This window comes from Xyrauchen texanus, chromosome 38, assembly GCF_025860055.1.
Source record: "Xyrauchen texanus isolate HMW12.3.18 chromosome 38, RBS_HiC_50CHRs, whole genome shotgun sequence".
In the NCBI taxonomy this organism is placed as follows: domain Eukaryota; kingdom Metazoa; phylum Chordata; class Actinopteri; order Cypriniformes; family Catostomidae; genus Xyrauchen; species Xyrauchen texanus.
The window spans coordinates 17,021,029-17,040,011 of NC_068313.1; the positions used below are offsets into that span (position 1 = coordinate 17,021,029).

Here is an 18,983-nt window from a genome sequence, read left to right on the forward strand (position 1 = left end):
AGGTATTCTGCTAACGTGAAATGGGCTACAGCTGAGAAATGAAACGCATGAAGAGTGGGCTGGTGAACAGCAGATATAAAAAAAGAGTCTTTTATGTGCGGAGTCTTCGGAGTGAAGAGGTGAGGTGGAAACATCAATAATGCAGACCGTGAGGCAGGGGACACCATTTCTACACCGCTGTTACTTCATCGAACGCTACATCACAAGAACTCAGCGGCCTCGGACAAATTTACAATGCCCCAACACTCATTGTGCAACGAGACAAGCAGAGAGCTTAACATGCCACTCTTGCATTTTCTTTTAGCTTGCAGCAACACTTAACCTTGTGAATCTTATGAAGATGAGTGATGCCTATAACCAACATTTGTTCAATGACTGTTCAATTTGCCAATACAGCCTTGTGGTCTTGTTGTACTGAAAAGCAACATAGCAACCCTTGAAAGCAACCCTTCTGAAACTTCTGAAGGAATGTTCAGAGTTTAATACAACTTGAGATATTGCATTAGAGGCAAGATGTCGATTTCCACAAAAAAATAAATCAATAAATAAACAAAATTCGTAGTTGTGGTTGCAGTAAGGCACTTACAATAGAAGTGAATGAGGCCAGTCTAGAAACATTAAAATACACACAGTTTCAAAAGTATAACAACAAAACATATACATTATACAAGTTCACATGATTTCAGTGTAATAAAATTGCTTACTACCCAAATCTTTGTAAAGTTACATCCAATACAAGGATTACTGGGTAATATTGGATAAAGCCAATTACTTACCTTAACTAAGTGAAGTTATATTACACTTATTCACCTTTTTGATGCTAGTGCCATCTCTGATTTTTAATGGGAATGAGAACGAGGCTGCGAGTCTCTTCAATGGCACGAACAGTACAAAGCTCATAGATTACATCTGATTTTCCACAACTCATGTTGTCTGGAGTACATTGTGTACTAAATGTTCTTGGACAGATAGTCCGCAGAAAGATCAAAAACACTTTAAACCCCATTTAAAGCCCATTGAAGGAACTGGACGTCTTTCCCTCACTGCCTCGTTGTCATTCCCATTAAACATCAAAAATGGTGCTAGCGTGAATAAGGTCTATAATGTTTACATCTTTTGACAATACTTTTTAAACTATTTGTATTATAATGTTTATGCAGTGGCCCCATTAACTTTCATTGTAAAAGCCTTAATGTAACTGTAATTTTTGCTGTTTATATATATTTTTAATTTTATTTACTTTTTAAATATAATTATATATATATATATACAGCACACAGCATAAATGAGTACACCTCCTCTGAAACCTAACAAATTCAGCTCTCTCTCTCTCTTTACAAATAAGACATATCTAGTGTTCATTTATAATGTAATGTTTAAGCAACTCTGGTTTATCAGATACTAAAGAAACATGTCAATACTAAACAAGAAAAAAATTACTTTCTCATCAAAATGATAAAAGGCCATGTAGCAAAAAGGAGTACACCTTCCTGAAAGTTATAATATAAAACTTAATTTAATATTTTCTAGTGCTAGATGAGGGACATTTATCAGCAGATTATTCTATTGAACCATCACACTCAAATAGACGTGTAAATGTTTTGCTTATCTCATTAAATCACTCGCAGACTCAATGCTGACAACAAATGGACCATATGGGAGAGAATTGTCAAGTAAATGAAAAAATTAAATTATTTAATGACACAAAAGGAAACTGAAGAGTATTAGCAAATCACTATTTTTGAAAACCAGTTGCAGAAGTAACAGAAATTCAAAAAGAATGGACTTGTGACAAGTTTGCTGAAATGTTCAGACAGTCGCTGTCAGCTTTCACCTCATGATGAGCGGTTTTTCCTAAGAATTGCCAAATACGTGCCTCAGAGCTGGCAAAAGCTGTGGGAAGCCAAACTGGAGGGATTGTTTCATCTCACACAGTAAGACACACTCTGCAAAGAAGTGGAATGCATGGCTGTCATCCACGCAGGAAGGCACAAAAAGCTTATTCCAAGACCCATACTGATAAAGATGCAGACCTTTGAGAATCTATAAGCTTGTCTCATGAGCCCAAAGTCATTTTTTGTTTTTGGATCTGATGGAATCCAAAATGCATGGCATCACATGGGAGTACAGTTGCATCGTACCCACAGTGAAGTACAGTGGTGGTAAAGTTCTTATATGGGGATTTAGGTGTGCTGAAGGTGTGGTATGTCACCCAACCTCAACCCTATTTAAGCAGCTGTTGGGTGCAAGTCGAGCATCACTCCACATTAAACAGAGTACTCAAGGAGGACATCCTCTAGTTGTGGAAGAGGATGTGCATGACAATGTGTCATGAACTTGTACACTTGATTTCAAGAAGGGTCAGAGCAGTATTTAAAAGATATGGAGGACTTTCTAAGTACTAAAATAGTGTTCACTATTTGAATTTATTTAAGGGTGTACTCATTTTTGCAACCCTTTTCTTAAGCAAAACTGCACAATTTAATTATTTTACAGATATTGATATTAAGTATATGTTAAATACATTTAAATTTGGGTCATATTCGCATAAATCGTAATAGTAATCATTTAGAAATAGAATTATATCTTTATGTTCAGAGGGGGTGTACTAATTTATTATGTGTACTGTATGTATATACACTGGTGGCCAAAAGTTTGGAATAATGTACAGAATCTGCTGTTTCGGAAGGAAATTGGAACATTAATTTACCAAAGTGGCATTCAACTGATCACAAAGTATATTCAAAACATAATTGATGTAAAAAACTACACCATCACTTTTTTATTTATTTATTTATTTTTTTATCAAATCTGGACAGGCCTATTTCCAGCAGCCATCACTCCAGGATTACATCCTTGAGTAATCATGCTAAATTGCTAATTTTGATACTAGAAAATCACTTGCCATTATATCAAATACAGTTGAAGGTTATTTGGTTCTTTAAATGAAGCTTATCTTTGTCTTTGTGTTTGTTTTTGAGTTGCCACAGTATGCAATAGACTGGCATGTCTTAAGGTCAATATTAGGTCAAAAATTGCAAAAAAAGAAACAGCTTTCGCTAGAAACTCATCAGTCAATCCTTGTTTTGAGGAATGATGCGATCCAAAGTGCATTTGAACAGCGGTGAAACACTTTTTATGATGCGTTACATTCATACGAGCAGATAGAGAAGTACGTTTGAAGTAAGTTTGGAGCAGAAGAAATAGAACCTTGAGTAAATTGTCAGCTTTATGCTAAGCTAAAATCCTATTTCTAGCCATTTTACATGCACATGTTACAGCACATACATATATATATATATATAACACACATACTGTATACTGGTGTAATCAACCTTATGCATCAAATGCTTTTGATTAGCTTAACTTCCATTTAACCTTTTAATCAGCCAAAAATGGTTAGCTGCTCTTATCTGGTCTTTCAGCCTGGTTATGCTGGTCTGGTTTGCTGGTTTTATTGTGGTTTTAGGAACTTGTCTGCTGGTCAGGCTGAGAAACCAGCTGGCTGACTAGATAAACCAACTGAACATCAGTCTGGCTAGACTAAGAGATCGGTGAGAGCAGCCTAAACCAGGTTAGACCAGCAAAAGCTGTTTTTATTTATTTTTTGGTCAGTGCATGACAGAAAAATAAAGAGTGCTGAGATCTAGCCCATAGCAATCCAAAATTGATAAAAAGGAAGATGAAAAATAAATTTGTTCAATTTATTCAAATTTGGCTCATTAGAGAGAGAAAGAGGCACTGGCCCAACAAGATTATTGTCAGTGCGATAAACTGCATCCTTTGGCTGAATAGATCTTAGAATAGATGGAATGAACTAACTTACTTTCTTTTTCACACATTCACACACACACACACACACACACACACACACACACACACACACACACACACACACACACACACACACACACACACACTCACCACCTCAGACAGGACGATAATGAGGACAGGAAATGCATTGAAGTTCCAGAAGACTTCATCAAGCCTAACATTAGTATTCCATGCCCCATAAGCATCTAAAAAAAGTGCTCTCTATAAATTTCTGGCCAGCCACAACCCCTCACACAAACTCAGCTATGAATGAACTCAGCAGAAGAAGCGCATTGAAGACAAATAATTATGCCGGTGTTGTCCCAGAACTGTGTCGCGCTTGCATAATGCATAGCCTTTTCATCCAAAAACTACCCTACAGCCACCCAGCAGAGCTCACTGGGCTAATTGAATAACCCCCTGATGGGAGCACTGAGCGCCAGCGTCCAGCCCATTTCCGGCCCTCTTTCCCACACTTTTCCAGTCAGCAGAGGTCAAATGGCCAGACCGTGACCCCCTGCACCATGGGATGTGCACTGGTCACTGGACTCTGGTTACTACATCGTACTGGGTTTCATTGAATCACTGTTAAGCAGCTAGACAAACAGCTATACATTACAATCAGCAACTGACTTTATCTTCCATTCTTCTCTGAGATAAGGCTCTATTTATTCATTTGCAATGTGAGAACACTGCATCATTAAAGTTTCATAGCCATAGTTTTCAACAGAAAGGTCTTTTTAATAATGCAGACTAGCCTCTACTGCAAAGGTTAGATGGCGGTGGTTTCCTCAAATGTCTATTTTTGTCAGGGTGGGAAAGGCAAAGTATTGACGTAAACAACAACAAAGCCATTTTGTTCCACATTAATTACTTATGCAAAGAAGGAAAAATCAATTACATCACAATAAAACCTTTGATAAGATGTAATAAAATGATCAGACAGTCCGAAAGTCTTTTTAAGGTGACAAAGCTTTATAGAGAGTGCATAGAATGGAGCCCTGTGATTTCATAAAGAAAATGAATCATGTGACATCATAATCATCCATATCACATAAATGACTTGGTAAGGAATAATGTAATGATCAGACTTGGTGAGACTCTTTAAAAGGATTTAAAATCTTTGATGAGAATGCATAGAACGCAGCCCTTTGATGTCATAATGAATATAATAATGCAATAATCCATGACAACACAATTAACCATGATAAGAATGTAATGATCAGACAAGGTAAAACACCTCTTTCAAGGTGTGAAATCTTTGTAGAAATGAGAATGCAGCCCTGTGATTTAATAATGAATATATTAATGCAATATTAAATCCACGACAACACATTAAACCATGTTTAGAAAGAATGTAATGATCAGACAGGGTAAATGCCTCTTTCAAGGTGTGAAATCTTTGTAGAACTGAGAATGCAGCCCTGTGATGTCATAATTAAAAATAATGATGTCACAATAACTTAACTGATTAGATACAGAATGTTGGTTTGTAAGAGAATGAAAAAGAGACCATGCACCAAACAGAAAGCAAAAACTACAACTTCATCAGCTGAAACATAGCTATTCTAATTCAGTTGGTGGATTTTATGAGATTTCAGAGAATTGAATTGATCTGATGCACAAGATGTTTATGTAGATGACGGCTATCTTTATAATTAATTTATGGAGTCATGGATTCAGAATCTCTACCTTGTGCTGTTCGGGCCGTGTCCAAGAGGCCTGCAGAGAACAAAAACAAAACACAACACAAAGAGGCAAAGCAATCCTTTAGAAGAAATCCTACATTAACTGCTAAATAAAAACATTTGCTTACTGAGTATGCATAATTTACCTGCCCTAAAATGTGCAATATTACAAAATTATGCATGTGTTATAAATATAACATGTTAAAAAAGCAGATTCAGTTTTGTTTTATTTCTTTTGCTCTGTGTATTTTAGTATTATACATTTATTCCTGTTAATCGTAAACTAAATTTACAGTATATAGTGCAAAGTATATTTTCCTTAATCAGTATTTTTGTCTTCTTTTTTCCAATAAAATATTTAAACATCCTTAAAACAAGATACATTTACTTGAGAAGAAAAATTGTGTAAGATAATATGTTTTCAGAGAATATATCTTGAATTAAGTTTACTTATCCTATCAGCAGATTGTTTTCTTGTTTAAAGCACAAACCTCACTAAAATATGTTAGATTTATGCTTTCAACAAGAAGATTTGCCAATGGGATAAGAAATATAAAAGTAAACCAAGATATATTCTCTGAAGTCTTTATTGTATCTTTGCTTCTCAAGTAAATGTATCTTGTTAAAGATGTTGCGGTACTTTTTAAACAAGACAAAAATAAAAAATATTCAATGCATTACAGCTTATAGAATCAGTGTTGCTTTATGAAAAAGAATTATGGTCACTTAAAAAGCTATTAAGATATTAAAGGAACAGTTCACCCCAAAATGAAAATTCTCTCATCATTTACTCACCCTCATGGCTTCCAAGATGTGTATGACTTTCTTTATTCTGCTGAACACAAATTGTGTTACGAATGGAGGCAGACGAGGAGAGCGGATCTAAATGCAAACTTACTTTTATTAACTTAGACAATCAATAAACACAAAGGAGGCCCTAGAGGCGGAGACCTGTAAGGCTCTGGAGGCGGAGCCGTAGGAGGCTCGGGAAGCGGAGCCCAGGGAGGCTCAAGAGACTTGAGGGGCGGCGCCCTGGGAGGCTCGAGAGGCGGAGCCGTAGGAGGCTCGGGAGGCTCCGGGAGCAGAGCCAAAGGAGGCTCGGGAGGCGGGGCCCTAGAAAGCTCTGAAGTCTCTGGGAGCAGAGCCGTAGGAGGCTCGGGAGATGGAGCCGTAGGAGGCTCTGGAGGCTCTGGGAGCAGAGCCATAGGAGGCTCGGGAGACGGGGCCGAGGGAGGCTCGGGAGGCGGAGCCGTAGGAGGCTCAGGAGGCAGAGCCATAGGATGCTCAGGAGGTGGAGCCCTAGAAAGCTCTGGAGTCTCTGGGAGCCGAGCCGTAGGAGGCTCGGGAGGCGGAGCCGTAGGAGGCTTGAGAGGCGGAGCCCCAGAAAGCTCAGAAGTCTCTGGGAGCCGAGCCGTAGGAGGTGGAGCCATAGGATGCTCGAGAGGTGGAGCCCTAGAAAGCTCTGGAGTCTCTGGGAGCAGAGCCGTAGGAGGCTCGGGAGATGGAGCCGTAGGAGGCTCTGGAGGCGGAGCCGTAGGAGGCTCGGGAGGCTCTGGGAGCAGAGCCATAGGAGGCTCAGGAGGCGGGGCCGAGGAAGGCTCGGGAGGCGGAGCCGTAGGAGGCTCAGGAGGCGGAGCCGTAGGATGCTCGAGAGGTGGAGCCCTAGAAAGCTCTGGAGTTGGAGCCGTAGGAGGTGCAGGAGGCGGAGCCATAGGAGGCTCGGGGAGAAGGGCCGTAGAAGGCTCGAGAGGCTGGAGGGGCAGAGCCCTGGAAAGCTCGAGAAGCTTGAGAGGTGGAGCTCTGGGAAGCTCGGAGGGCGGAGCTCTGGAAAGCTCGGGAGGCTCGGAAGGCAGAGCTCTGGAAAGCTCGGAAGGCGGAGCTCTGGAAAGCTCGGAAGGCGGAGCTATCGAAAGCTCGGAAGGCGGAGATCTGGAAAGCTCAGGAAGCTCGGAAGGCAGGGTTCTAGGAAGTTCGGAAGGCGGAGCCCTGGAAAGCTCAGGAGGAGGAGCTCTGGAAAGCTCGGAGGGTGGAGCTCTGGGAAGCTCGGAAGGCAGAGCTCTGGGAAGCTCGGAAGGCAGAGCTCTGGAACACTCGGGAAGCTCGGAAGGCAGAGCTCTGGAAAGCTCGGAAGGCAGAGCTCTGGAAAGCTTGGGAGGCGGAGCTCTGGAAAGTCCGGGAGGCGGAGCTCTGGAAAGCTCGGGAGGCGGAGCTCTGGAAAGCTCGGGAAGCTCGGAAGGCAGAGCTCTGGAAAGCTTGGAAGGCGGAGCTCTGGAAAGCTCGGGAGGAGGAGCCCTGGGAGGCTCGAGAGGCGCTGACTCTTGGACGGGCACGACCACTGGCGCTGGCTCTTGGACGGTCATGGCTACTGGCACTGGGACGGACAAGACCACAGGCGCTGGCTCAGGGACATCGGAGGCTACAGGCACTGGCTCACTGACATTGGAGGCTACAGGCACTGGCTCACTGACATCGGAGGCTACAGGCGCTGGCTCACTGACATCGGGGGCTAATGGCTCGCTGACCGTGGCTGACGAGGGCTCTGGCTCGCTGACCGCGGCAGGCGTGGGCTCTGGCTTGCTGACCGTGGCAGGCGTGGCCTCTGGCTCGCTGACCGTGGCAGGCGGAGACTGGGGAGCAGAAGCCTTTCCTCTTCTCCTCCTCCTCCTCCTCCGGGCGGACGAAGCTGGCAACGCTGGCTCTGGGACTGACGAGGCTGGCAAGGCTGGCTCGTTGGCCGTGGCAGGCACGGAAAGCCCAGAAGCGGAAACCGGGATCGAGAGAGGTGGTTCCCAGGCAGCGAGTTCTTTCAAGACTAGACTCACATACTCCTTCCACGTGAGGTCTCCGGGGTCTGGCAATTCCCTCTGCCGGTGTCTTGGTAGCCCCAGCCGGTAGATGGTCTTCAGGGATGTGTCATCAAAGCCGGTGTGGATGGCAACAGTGGAAAAAAAGTGGGAGTACTCACGGTAGGTCAGATCCGCCTGGGCCAGTTCCATAAAGAAAGCTGCTAGATCCATATTTGGCGGTCTATCGTTCTGTTACGAATGGAGGCAGACGAGGAGAGTGGATCTAAATGCAAACTTACTTTTATTAACTTAGACAATCAATAAACACAAAGGAAAACCCTCAATGGGGAAATGAACATAACACTGAACACACGATGAAAACAAACCTGAGACCTCGGGCAGGGAACAAAAACCAGGCGCTGACAACATTCAACGATAGACAGCGACTGAACAAACAGACAGGTTTAAATACATGGACAAAGGGGCCAATGAACAAACAGAACTCAAACAAGATAACAAGGGGATAGACAGAAACCAATTGCAAATTAACGGGGGCAGGTGAAAACAATGAACGGAGAACACGAACGCTAACAGGGAGACTGTGGAGCTAAACAAGGGACAAAAGTGAAAACTACGGAATTACAAAAGTGACAAAAATGACAACCAAGGGGTAACAGTGAGAACAAGACGAGGTATGCCTAACAAATTGTAATCCATACAATTCCAGTGGTTAAATCCATATATTCTGAAGTGATATGATAGGTGTGGGTGAGAAACAGTTCGATGTTTAATTCCTTCTTTTATTTTTGGTGATTTGCATTCTTTGTGCATATTGCCAACTACTGGGCAAGGAGGAGAATTTATGGTAATTTATGGACTTAAATATTTATCTGTTGCACACCCACACCTATCATATCACTTCAAAAGATACCAATTTAACCACTGGAGTTTTACAGATTACTTTTATGCTGAATTTATATGCATTTTGAGCTTCAAAATTGTGGCACCCATTCACTTGCATTGTAAGGGCCTACAGAGCTGAGACATTCCTCTAAAAATCTTTGTTTGTGTTCAGCAGAAGAAAGATAGTCATACACATCTGGGATGCCACCAGGGTGAGTAAATGATGAGAGAATTTTCATTTTGGGGTGAACTATCCCTTTAGGTGTTTTTACAAATCAACATGAAAAAGAAAATGCTGTCATTACTGATCAATTTGCACAAAGATTGGGGGGAACAATAAATACTTTTAGACCACATAAACAGTATTTACACTCCATACAAACACTTTCCCCATGAAAGTGGCTGAAGTTATTCATCAACTCGTGTCACAGTTCACGTGGCGGTTGAGCGTGCACATGCTTAAAATCACGATGCAATGGACACGTAATTGTTCGATGCATGCTACAACAAACTGAGATGACCAGCAGACAAAACACACAAAGAACAACATGAAAACATGCCACTATTCAATCAATACCAAAAATTGTCTGTGCTTCCTGTTTCCACACTTGGGTACAACAATGTGTCTATGTTCTGTGATTGCAAAAACAAAAAAAACAGGGAGAATTTAAGTAAGTCGTTTTGCAAGCGCATCAGGAAAAAGCGAAACCCTTGCAGGCTTGATATGATGACAGCAGGCTGAGTGTGTTAGTCTTACAGCTTTCATTTGGCTAACAACCTCCCAGGAGACTAGAGCGGGATAAACAGTTATGATCAATGTCTTTTATTCTGCTATGCTGTCTAATTGCTCCTAATTAAAGTTAATATCTTAATATAAAATGGAGCCTTAAGCTAACGGTGATCTGTTGAATGATATTTTCAAGGCTGATAAAGTAGCAGACAAAATGAACAAGCTGCTTATGTAAATGAATTGTTCAGGTGATTGCTTACATTATTGTATGATAATTCTGATTACATCAGGTGGCAGGGAACACTAAGCCTCAGGCTGCTGTGATCTCATAAATTGAGACAATAAATCTGTGATCATAACAATAATGAAAGGAAAACAAATGCTGGAGTACATCAATGGTACAGTATTTGTCAGGCACCCTCCTTGCCAGCTTATTCAAGCAACAATTTATGAACTCCTCAATAACGCATATTAAATCTGAGATAAATGGAGGATCATGCAGCGTTTTACGGATACCACGAGGACTCTATTAAATGCATGGTGTTAATTGTAAAACAGAAAACATAATGTAGGCAACTTCTTGCACAGTGCAGTAAAAAAAGAAAATAAAATGAAATCAAAATTAACCCTACTTTCTTGAAGGTGCTAATTGTAACTCTTGTGTTAAAGGTGTTTTCTCAGGTGAAAATGTTATTTCATATATTGCACCTATATTGCACTTGAAAGTCCATTTTGTTTTTTGTGCACAATATTCTAAATGCTTTTTGTAGTCTTTCATCAAAGTGTAATAACTTTTCCCACATCTAAAATGACCCCCCCCCCAATAATATAATTGCCTGCCTGTCATGATCCAAAACAAATATGTTACTACATTATTTCCTACTGAATATTCTGTTTCAAACATAAATACACAGACTGTCAATCGATTAATATTTTTAATTAAATTAATTAATCAAATTAATCACATGTAGTATTATACATGCAGAAGAATATCACTTTACAGAAGTTAAATGCATAATAAATGTTGTTTCATGTTGTCTTTAACCTGTTCTCTCTTGCAGGACAGTACATACTTGCAGTACATATCAACAAGGCAGCTTTGAAAGTCTCATGCTTCAGTGACAACTATCATGAGGGGAGAGAGGAATCGGGTCTATATCTCGGTTTCATCAGATCAACCACAGTTGTTAACGCTATTTACTAAGCTCAGGGAATGCCGCTTTTCACTCACTGCGGGGTCACTGGCACGGACAGACAAATGCTATAAATGAAGCCAGTAGCAGAGAACATTGATCTGAATGAGCTTTGTGTCTGTTGAAAACAAGAGCTGACCTACACATGCCCCCAATCTCTCTCTGGAGTGTGTCTGTGGGGTTTTGGGGGAACACCGTGGAAAACTTGCAACACTTGTTTAAAGCAATTAAATAAAACCTATTTTGCTTTACTAAATATGGGCAAAACTACACATAATGGTAGCTGACACAATATTCTGAAAATAAATTACATGTTGAATGTAACAGCATTCTGAAGTCATATAACTTTGCTTATAGACACCATTGTTATCACTTTCAGAATTGTATTGGTCATTTTCAAATAACATAATTGACCTGTATTAAACAGGTCTTAAAGTCTTAAAGTCAAACAGTTTCGAATCGTTTTTTCTTAATTGTCAGAAGAAAAAAAATGTCCTCCAAAAACATTAACCTACATACATTTGAGACAAATTTTCAACGTGTAACAAAAATCCAACCTCAATGGGCCTCAGTGGTCAACATTTTTCTGTATTTTAACAAAATGGAGCCCATTTAGTAGCGTAATGAACATGTTTACTCCTAGGGATATTTCATCCAAAATATTTTTTTTTCCTTTTTTTAAGTCGAATTTTAGCCCCAGTCACTATTCACTTTCACTGAATGGAAAAAGTGTATGCGAATAACTATATATTGTATTGTATTATATTAAAATGGTGAAATTGTGTTTCTTTGAAAGCCCAGTATTGCAACACTTTCTAATAATTCACCCCCACCATGCATTTAATAACCAGTGGCTTGCTAACATTTTTAAGAGAAGGAAAATAATGCATAATTAAAATAAATGCTCAGGTCTTTTTGAGGCTTAAACCGTCAGCTATCTCAAGTCATTCAAACTAACAGAACTCACCACACTCTGTGTCAATTTTATACTATGCTCTTCCTTTATATGTTAATGTGCTCGGCAGATGACTCAATGAGTGGGGAGGGGGAGAGGCTACAACTGAGATAAGACAAGTGAAAATATGGCTGATGTTGAGGCTGCCCTGCCATGTTTATGACATGCTCATTTGTCTGACACCTTGGTAAGTGGCCCAGAGATGGTACTATATGACAATCCTAAACTAATTTTTAGTGACCCAATCAAAAGGTAAGATATGAGCTGTGGATTTTTGTGGGAATTAACTTTTTAAAAAGACGGGAAATTCAAGACATTAAGCGATTTACATGCACATACAGTTTGGAAGCAGGAGTACATGACATACAGCTGTGTAATAGAGGCACAGAAAAGATAGAATCATGCATCTCACAAAGCAGAAGAATAAGATTTAAAGGTCTAGTAAGAATTTTCATTAAACCACTCTTACATTCTCAAGCAAAGAAAATATAAGCGTGCCTGAGACCACATACATGCTTCAGTTTTGGGAGTGACAACCGCATATAAATTCTGGAGTCATTTATTTTATGTGTGATTGAATGGAATACACATTGATAAAACAGGCTGTGTAAACTAAATTTAACTAATTGGATTACAAATCATTTAAATTGTAACTAAAACTGTTACTCATATTTTGTATTTAAAATTCATATTGCCGTTACATGTATTACATTACTCCAACTTCGGTCTCTGTGATTAACCTGAAGAACAGAGATATGCACATCTCATACTGTACTGTATCTCTCTTGAGCTTTTTTCACACTGCAGGAAAAATCGGATTTTTTTCTAAAATCTGATATTTTAGACTGACTGTCCAAACTGCAGTTTATATGTGGACAGATAAAAAAAAAATTCTGTTCAGAATGAAGTCGCTTTTGCTAGCATGTCCACATTAATCATGTAAGAGAGTTTAACAATGGATGTTTTTCATGAGGGAAGTATCCAAATATTAACTAAATATTTGTGAATTAAATATTCACAACTGTCCTGTTTTGCCAGACGTCCCGTATTTTATCCCATATGGGACACCTATTGTCCTGTATTTTAGCGGGTAGTGAAACATCACATATTGAAGAATAAAAGGGTGAGACAGCGACACTCTTGAAAAAGTGCAAAAAATTATCAAGCGTTCCATATTGGCGTGAGACATTCATTATCTTATTGCATTTTCAGAAGTAAATGTATTATTGTTTTATTCCCATATTATTGAACATATGCCTATAGTCGTTTGCAATAAATTTTGCAATCAAATTCGTCCAAATTTGATTACGTGCCAAAAGTTCCTACAACCCCTTTTTAGGGTTCAGGTAATGAACTCGCAAGCACTGTCCCGGGAGGAGGCATACCCAGCATTTGCGTTGCTGTGTCCGGTGCATGCTTTTTTGCAACTACTTGGATCGCACGCAGAGCTTTAGACACTCTGAGCAGCTCTTTGTCTGCTTTGGTGGACAGCGGAAAGGGAAAGCTGTCTGCAAAAGAGGTTTGTCCACATGATCGTGGATGCCATTGTGTTGGCCTTCCAGACCCATGCTGTGCCCTCCCCCTTCCGGGTTCAAGCACACTCTACAAGAAGTGTTGCATCCTCGTGGGCACTGGCCATGGCACCTCTCTAGCAGACATCTGCAGAGCGGTGGGCTGGGCAACATCCAATACCTTCGCGAGATCTTACAATCTCCGGGTTGAGCCGGTTGCTCCACAGGTTCTGATTACTTCAATATCTCCTGTGATGTATTTTCCGTGGTATGGTTCCCCTGTTTGCGGACCCACGTCTCCCTTGGGCAGAGCTCCCTCTGCCCCCCGGTCGCTGTGTTTGTAGTGTTCCTCCCTGTCGAGGTAGGACCTACCACCGTGCCACACACATATGTGTCTGATAAGCCCATGTGACATATTTGCCACATGTGAACCTCCCTGGCTTGACAGGATGTGACAGGATTCGCACGCAGCAGCTTGCTTGCACCTGCATCAGCAGTCCACGTAACACATCCAGTGTTGTGCCGTTTTTAGATAAGGACCCCTAGTGTCACTATATCAACACAATGTGAGTGAGTGACAGAAGGGGATTGTCTCGGTTACTGTCGTAACCTCCGTTCCCTGATGGAGGGAACGAGACGTTTTGTCCCTCTTGCCACAACACTGTACTTAGCCGCTGAAATGGCCATTATCTTACTCTTGGATCCTCAGCTCAAAACCTGTCTGAACAGACACACACTTCCCTCCTTTTATACCCGTATATCCGGGGGAGGGGCATGCAAATTCTGTTCAGCAATTCTCATTGGCCTTTTCTCAAAGATATAGGTAACCGAGGCTCTCAAGAGAGATAGTGTCACTACATCAACACAAGATCTCATTCACTCCATCAGGGAATGGATGTTAAGACAGTACGAGACGTTTTCCCTACAAAGTGTCCTGTGAAGGTATCATTTGTGCAGTTTGGAACGCAGTTTTTGCCTTCTCGTCGCAAAACCTAATGTACTGTAACAACCCGTCACACACAACAAATGACGAAAAAACACATTGAATTTTATGAGAGATTATTTTAATCGGATTCCAAAGCACCAACATATGTTTTATATGTTTTTGTCCTGTTCAGACAAATTTCTGTCAGACAGGCCAATAAAAAAGCTATTTTTTTTCTGCCTGTGATAATGGCACTTCTAATTATGTCACAACATTATCTAGTTGTTCAGTTTGGTTTTGTAGACATTACACTGATTTAATGTAAATTATGTTGTCTCTATCTTTTCTGGAGTGTATGCAGTTGTAGAATGCGGTTGTCAGTCCTGTAAATAACCAACCTCTGTATGTTCAGAAAGGGTTTAAACACTGACAAAAAGAGTTACAAGCATGTTTAGCTTCAGTGTGTATGTGGGCTCAGCTATTTAAAAAGGCATTCCAGTGTTGTAGGTTGTGAAACAAAGATAAAAAAAATACCCTTAAATAAAAAGTCACACTTCTAGCATGTGATGTGCTTAGCACTGTTATTAGCAAAGAAACAGTTCCACAGTGAAACTGCTTAGGTGACGTCAACCGAAAAGCAAAGTCATTTAAGAGGCGGAGCAAGTTATTACGTTTTAATGAAAGATTATGAAAATATTTGGTCCCACTTAATTTTATTGTGTCTTTTACTACTATGTACTTAAACATTTGATCCAATGTACATATTTTGTGAATCTGCTTACATTTAAAGTACCTGCATTTCATTAAATTTGCAGTTACACTAACCTTACTCCTAATCCTAAACCTAACACTAAATCAGCCCTTACCCTAAACCCTAACCTTAAACATACCTGTACCTCAACCTCAGTAGCAGCAAATGTGAATCCTGAGAGAATTTTGCAGAACAACCTGAAGTTACACAGTAAATGCATTGCATTGTGTGTATTTTTAATGTTTGTACATAGTAGTTAAAGACCCTTAATCTAAAGTGTTACCAAATATTTTTATCTTAGGAGTAATGTGCATTCATAAGTCATGCACAATATGACCAGGAATATGTATTAAGACATAGTCCATTTTGATTTCATGTTGACTTCAAAAGACAATAAACAGAGATAGCTCTACTTCACAAACAAAATTAAAAAACATTGTCCCGCCAAAGTAAACTGTTCATAATTTTTGTAGACATGAAACACGGTGATCAACACAGGCCAGTGAAGAGCTGATGGCAATCATGACAACCCAACACCTACATGATGAGATGAGCAAGACAGTAAGAGCTGGACAGAAAGATACGCTCGAATGGCAAAGCAGTCCAAAAAGACAGTCCAAACAAAAACATACTCCTTCAGGAACCTTGTCATGATGGTGGCTCGGCACGACCAAAATGTTCAGCTTACTTTTCAGGCTACCAAGACATATTTTTTTTATTTATTCCCCTCACGGATAGTGGGTGAAAACAAAGCTCTGTTCCAAAGCCTAGTGAGCAACCATGCTGCCTGCTATCTATAGCATCCTAACCATCATGAAACTTCATTAGTGATCGATTTGGGTCACTACACATTGGCAACAACTAGGCTCACCATACAAATAGTGCTCCACACAGAAGACTCAACTCGCAATGGAGTTTGATTTTAACATGTTGCTAAGCTAACGTTACAATAATATGATAGGCATAAAAATACATAGAACACATTTTAGGTACATTAATATTTTTTTTCAATCGCACAACCATTATTAACAATATTTTACAGAATTTAATAAAATATACGCTTATTTACAGGTGAAACTCGAAAAATTAGAATATAGTGCAAAAGTTCATTAATTTCAGTAATTCAACTTAAAAGGTGAAACTAATATATTATATAGACTCATTACAAGCAAAGTAAGATATTTCAAGCCTTTATTTGATATAATTTTTATGATTATGGCTTACAGCTTATGAAAACCCCAAATTCAGAATCTCAGAAAATTAGAATATTACATGAAATCAATAAAAAAAAGGATTTTAAATACAGAAATGTCGGCCCTCTGAAAAGTATAATCATGCATATGTACTCAGTACTTGGTTTGGGCCCCTTTTGCATTAATTACTGCCTCAATGCGGCGTGGCATGGATGCTATCAGCCTTTGGCACTGCTGAGGTGTTATGGAAGACCAAGATGCTCCAATAGCGGCCTTCAGCTCTTCTGCATTGTTTGGTCTCATGTCTCTCATCTTTCTCTTGGCAATGCCCCATAGATTGTCTATGGGGTTCAGGTCAGGCAAGTTTGCTGGCCAATCAAGCACAGCAATACCATGGTCACTGAACCAGGTTTTGGTACTTTTGGCAGTGTGGGCAGGTGCCAAGTCCTGCTGGAAAATGAAGTCAGCATCTCCATAAAGCTTGTCTGCTGAAGGAAGCATGAAGTGCTCTAAAATGTCCCGGTAGACGGCTGCGTTGACTCTGGACTTAATAAAGCACAGTGGACCAACACCAGCCGATGACATGGCTCCCCAAACCAACACAGACTGTGGAAACTTCACACTGGACTTCAAGCATCTTGGATTGTGTGCCTCTCCATTCTTCCTCCAGACTCTGGGACCTTGGTTTCTAAATGAGATGCAAAATTTGCTCTCATCAGAAAAGAGGACTTTGGACCACTGAGCAACAGACCAGTTCTTTTTTTCTTTAGCCCAGGTAAGACGTTTGACATTTGAAGCCCATGTCCAGGACCCGTCTGTGTGTGGTGGCTCTTGATGCAGTAACTCCAGCCTCAGTCCACTCCTTGTGAAGCTCCCCACACATTTGAATGGCCTTTTCCTGACAATCCTCTCCAGGCTACGGTCATCCCTGCTGCTTGTGCACCTTTTTCTTCCACACTTTTCCCTTCCACTTAACTTTCTATTAATGTGCTTTGATACAGCACTTTGAGAACATCCAACTTCTTTTGCAATTACCTTTTGAGGCTTTCCCTCCTTGTGGAGGGTGTCAATGATGGTTTTCTACACAACTGTCAGGTCAGCAGTCTTCCCCATGATTGTGAATTCAACTGAACCAGACTGAGAGACCATTTAAAGGCTCAGGAACCCTTTGCAGGTGTTTAGCTGATTAGAGTGTGACACTTTGAGCCTACAATACTGAACCTTTTCACAATATTCTAATTTTCTGAGATTCTGAATTTGGGGTTTTCATAAGCTGTAAGCCATAATCATCAAAATTATATCAAATAAAGGCTTGAAATATCTTACTTTGCTTGTAATGAGTCTATATAATATATTAGTTTCACCTTTTAAGTTGAATTACTGAAATTAATGAACTTTTGCACGATATTCTAATTTTTCGAGTTTCACCTGTATAATCAACATTTTACTCATTTCTTTCACCATATAGGATTTACATTACTCACAGTGGTACACTACGAAATGATGGGCTCTTCGTTCACTTCTGCGGTTGAAACATTAAATTGCAAGTAACTTGTCGAGGAACATTTTGTTTTTTTACGTCACTTGTGCTTTGCCACTGCTCTTCTGCGTGGATGGTCTGAGATAAACTCAACGTTGTCTGTGATCATCATATCAGAGTGGATCTGACAAGCTGCAGTGCATAAAGAGTTCTTGATAGGAAGAAGAAAGTCCTACAAGACATATATCCAAAATATGTAGACTGAGCAATTAAGAAGCATATCTGCACCTTACACTGCATACTGTTTTCATTTGTTTACAGACATGATGCAAACACACAAGGATGAATGACAGGAGCCTGAAATTTCTCGCCAAATCACAGTGTAGTAAACTATTGTAAGTTTACCACTGAAATTCGGGGTGAAGCAAGAAAGACATTTTGAACATGTATTTCTGTGTTCTGGCTCAATAATGCTATGTTATTTATTGCTAATGAAAAACTTAACAAGGAATTATCTGTTGTGTACCTTTAGGTGCCTAATGTACTTTTTAGAGCAGCCCTCATCTCGGGATCATAACTATGATACTTTAAAATGTTGCCGCTGTAGGCAGCTCACTAGGTTTTGAAACAGAACAAACAGAAAGCTTTTTTAGAGCTAGTGTCCATCATCACTTTTCCTGCAAGGAAATGTTGCTATAGCATTGCAATTCCACCACCTTCACCCCCATGCAAGTTTTTTCCCCACATATCAACAATTGCAGATAGTATCACAACATTAATAACTTCAGGTAATTGAAACACCAGGCAGTCAATTAACAAACATCTCAAGCATGTCGCATCACGGCCATCTTCTCGGATTAAAAAACAGATCTAAACGGTCCATTCTCTGGACGTCGGTGTTACTATACCTGCCCTTCTGATCTCATACCTGATAAATCCTCTTTTGGTGCTCCTGCAGACAAAGAGAATTGTATGCATAAAACAGCCAGAGGTCCACCGTCACGACTCGTCCATTAAGCTGGTTGCTGCCTGATTCTACACTAAGACCATGATGA

The 18,983-nt window shown here is 40.3% G+C and overlaps 1 protein-coding gene across 4 annotated transcripts in view; it reads right to left on the reverse strand.

Annotated features, from left to right (window-relative positions):
- LOC127631742 (neural cell adhesion molecule 1-like) overlaps nt 1-18,983 on the reverse strand; it is a 155,029-nt gene that overhangs the window by 62,397 nt on the left and 73,649 nt on the right. For 2 of the 4 annotated variants that reach the window (XM_052110032.1, XM_052110029.1), the window contains exons 9-10: nt 18,857-18,880; nt 5,506-5,535 (exon numbers count right to left, since the gene is read on the reverse strand). The exons of 1 other annotated variant lie outside the window; for it this stretch is intronic. In XM_052110032.1, coding sequence (XP_051965992.1) covers nt 5,506-5,535; nt 18,857-18,880 — 54 coding nt within the window. The remainder of the gene's footprint in view (nt 1-5,505; nt 5,536-18,856; nt 18,881-18,983) is intronic. One more of the 4 variants, XM_052110030.1, reaches the window with a different exon arrangement.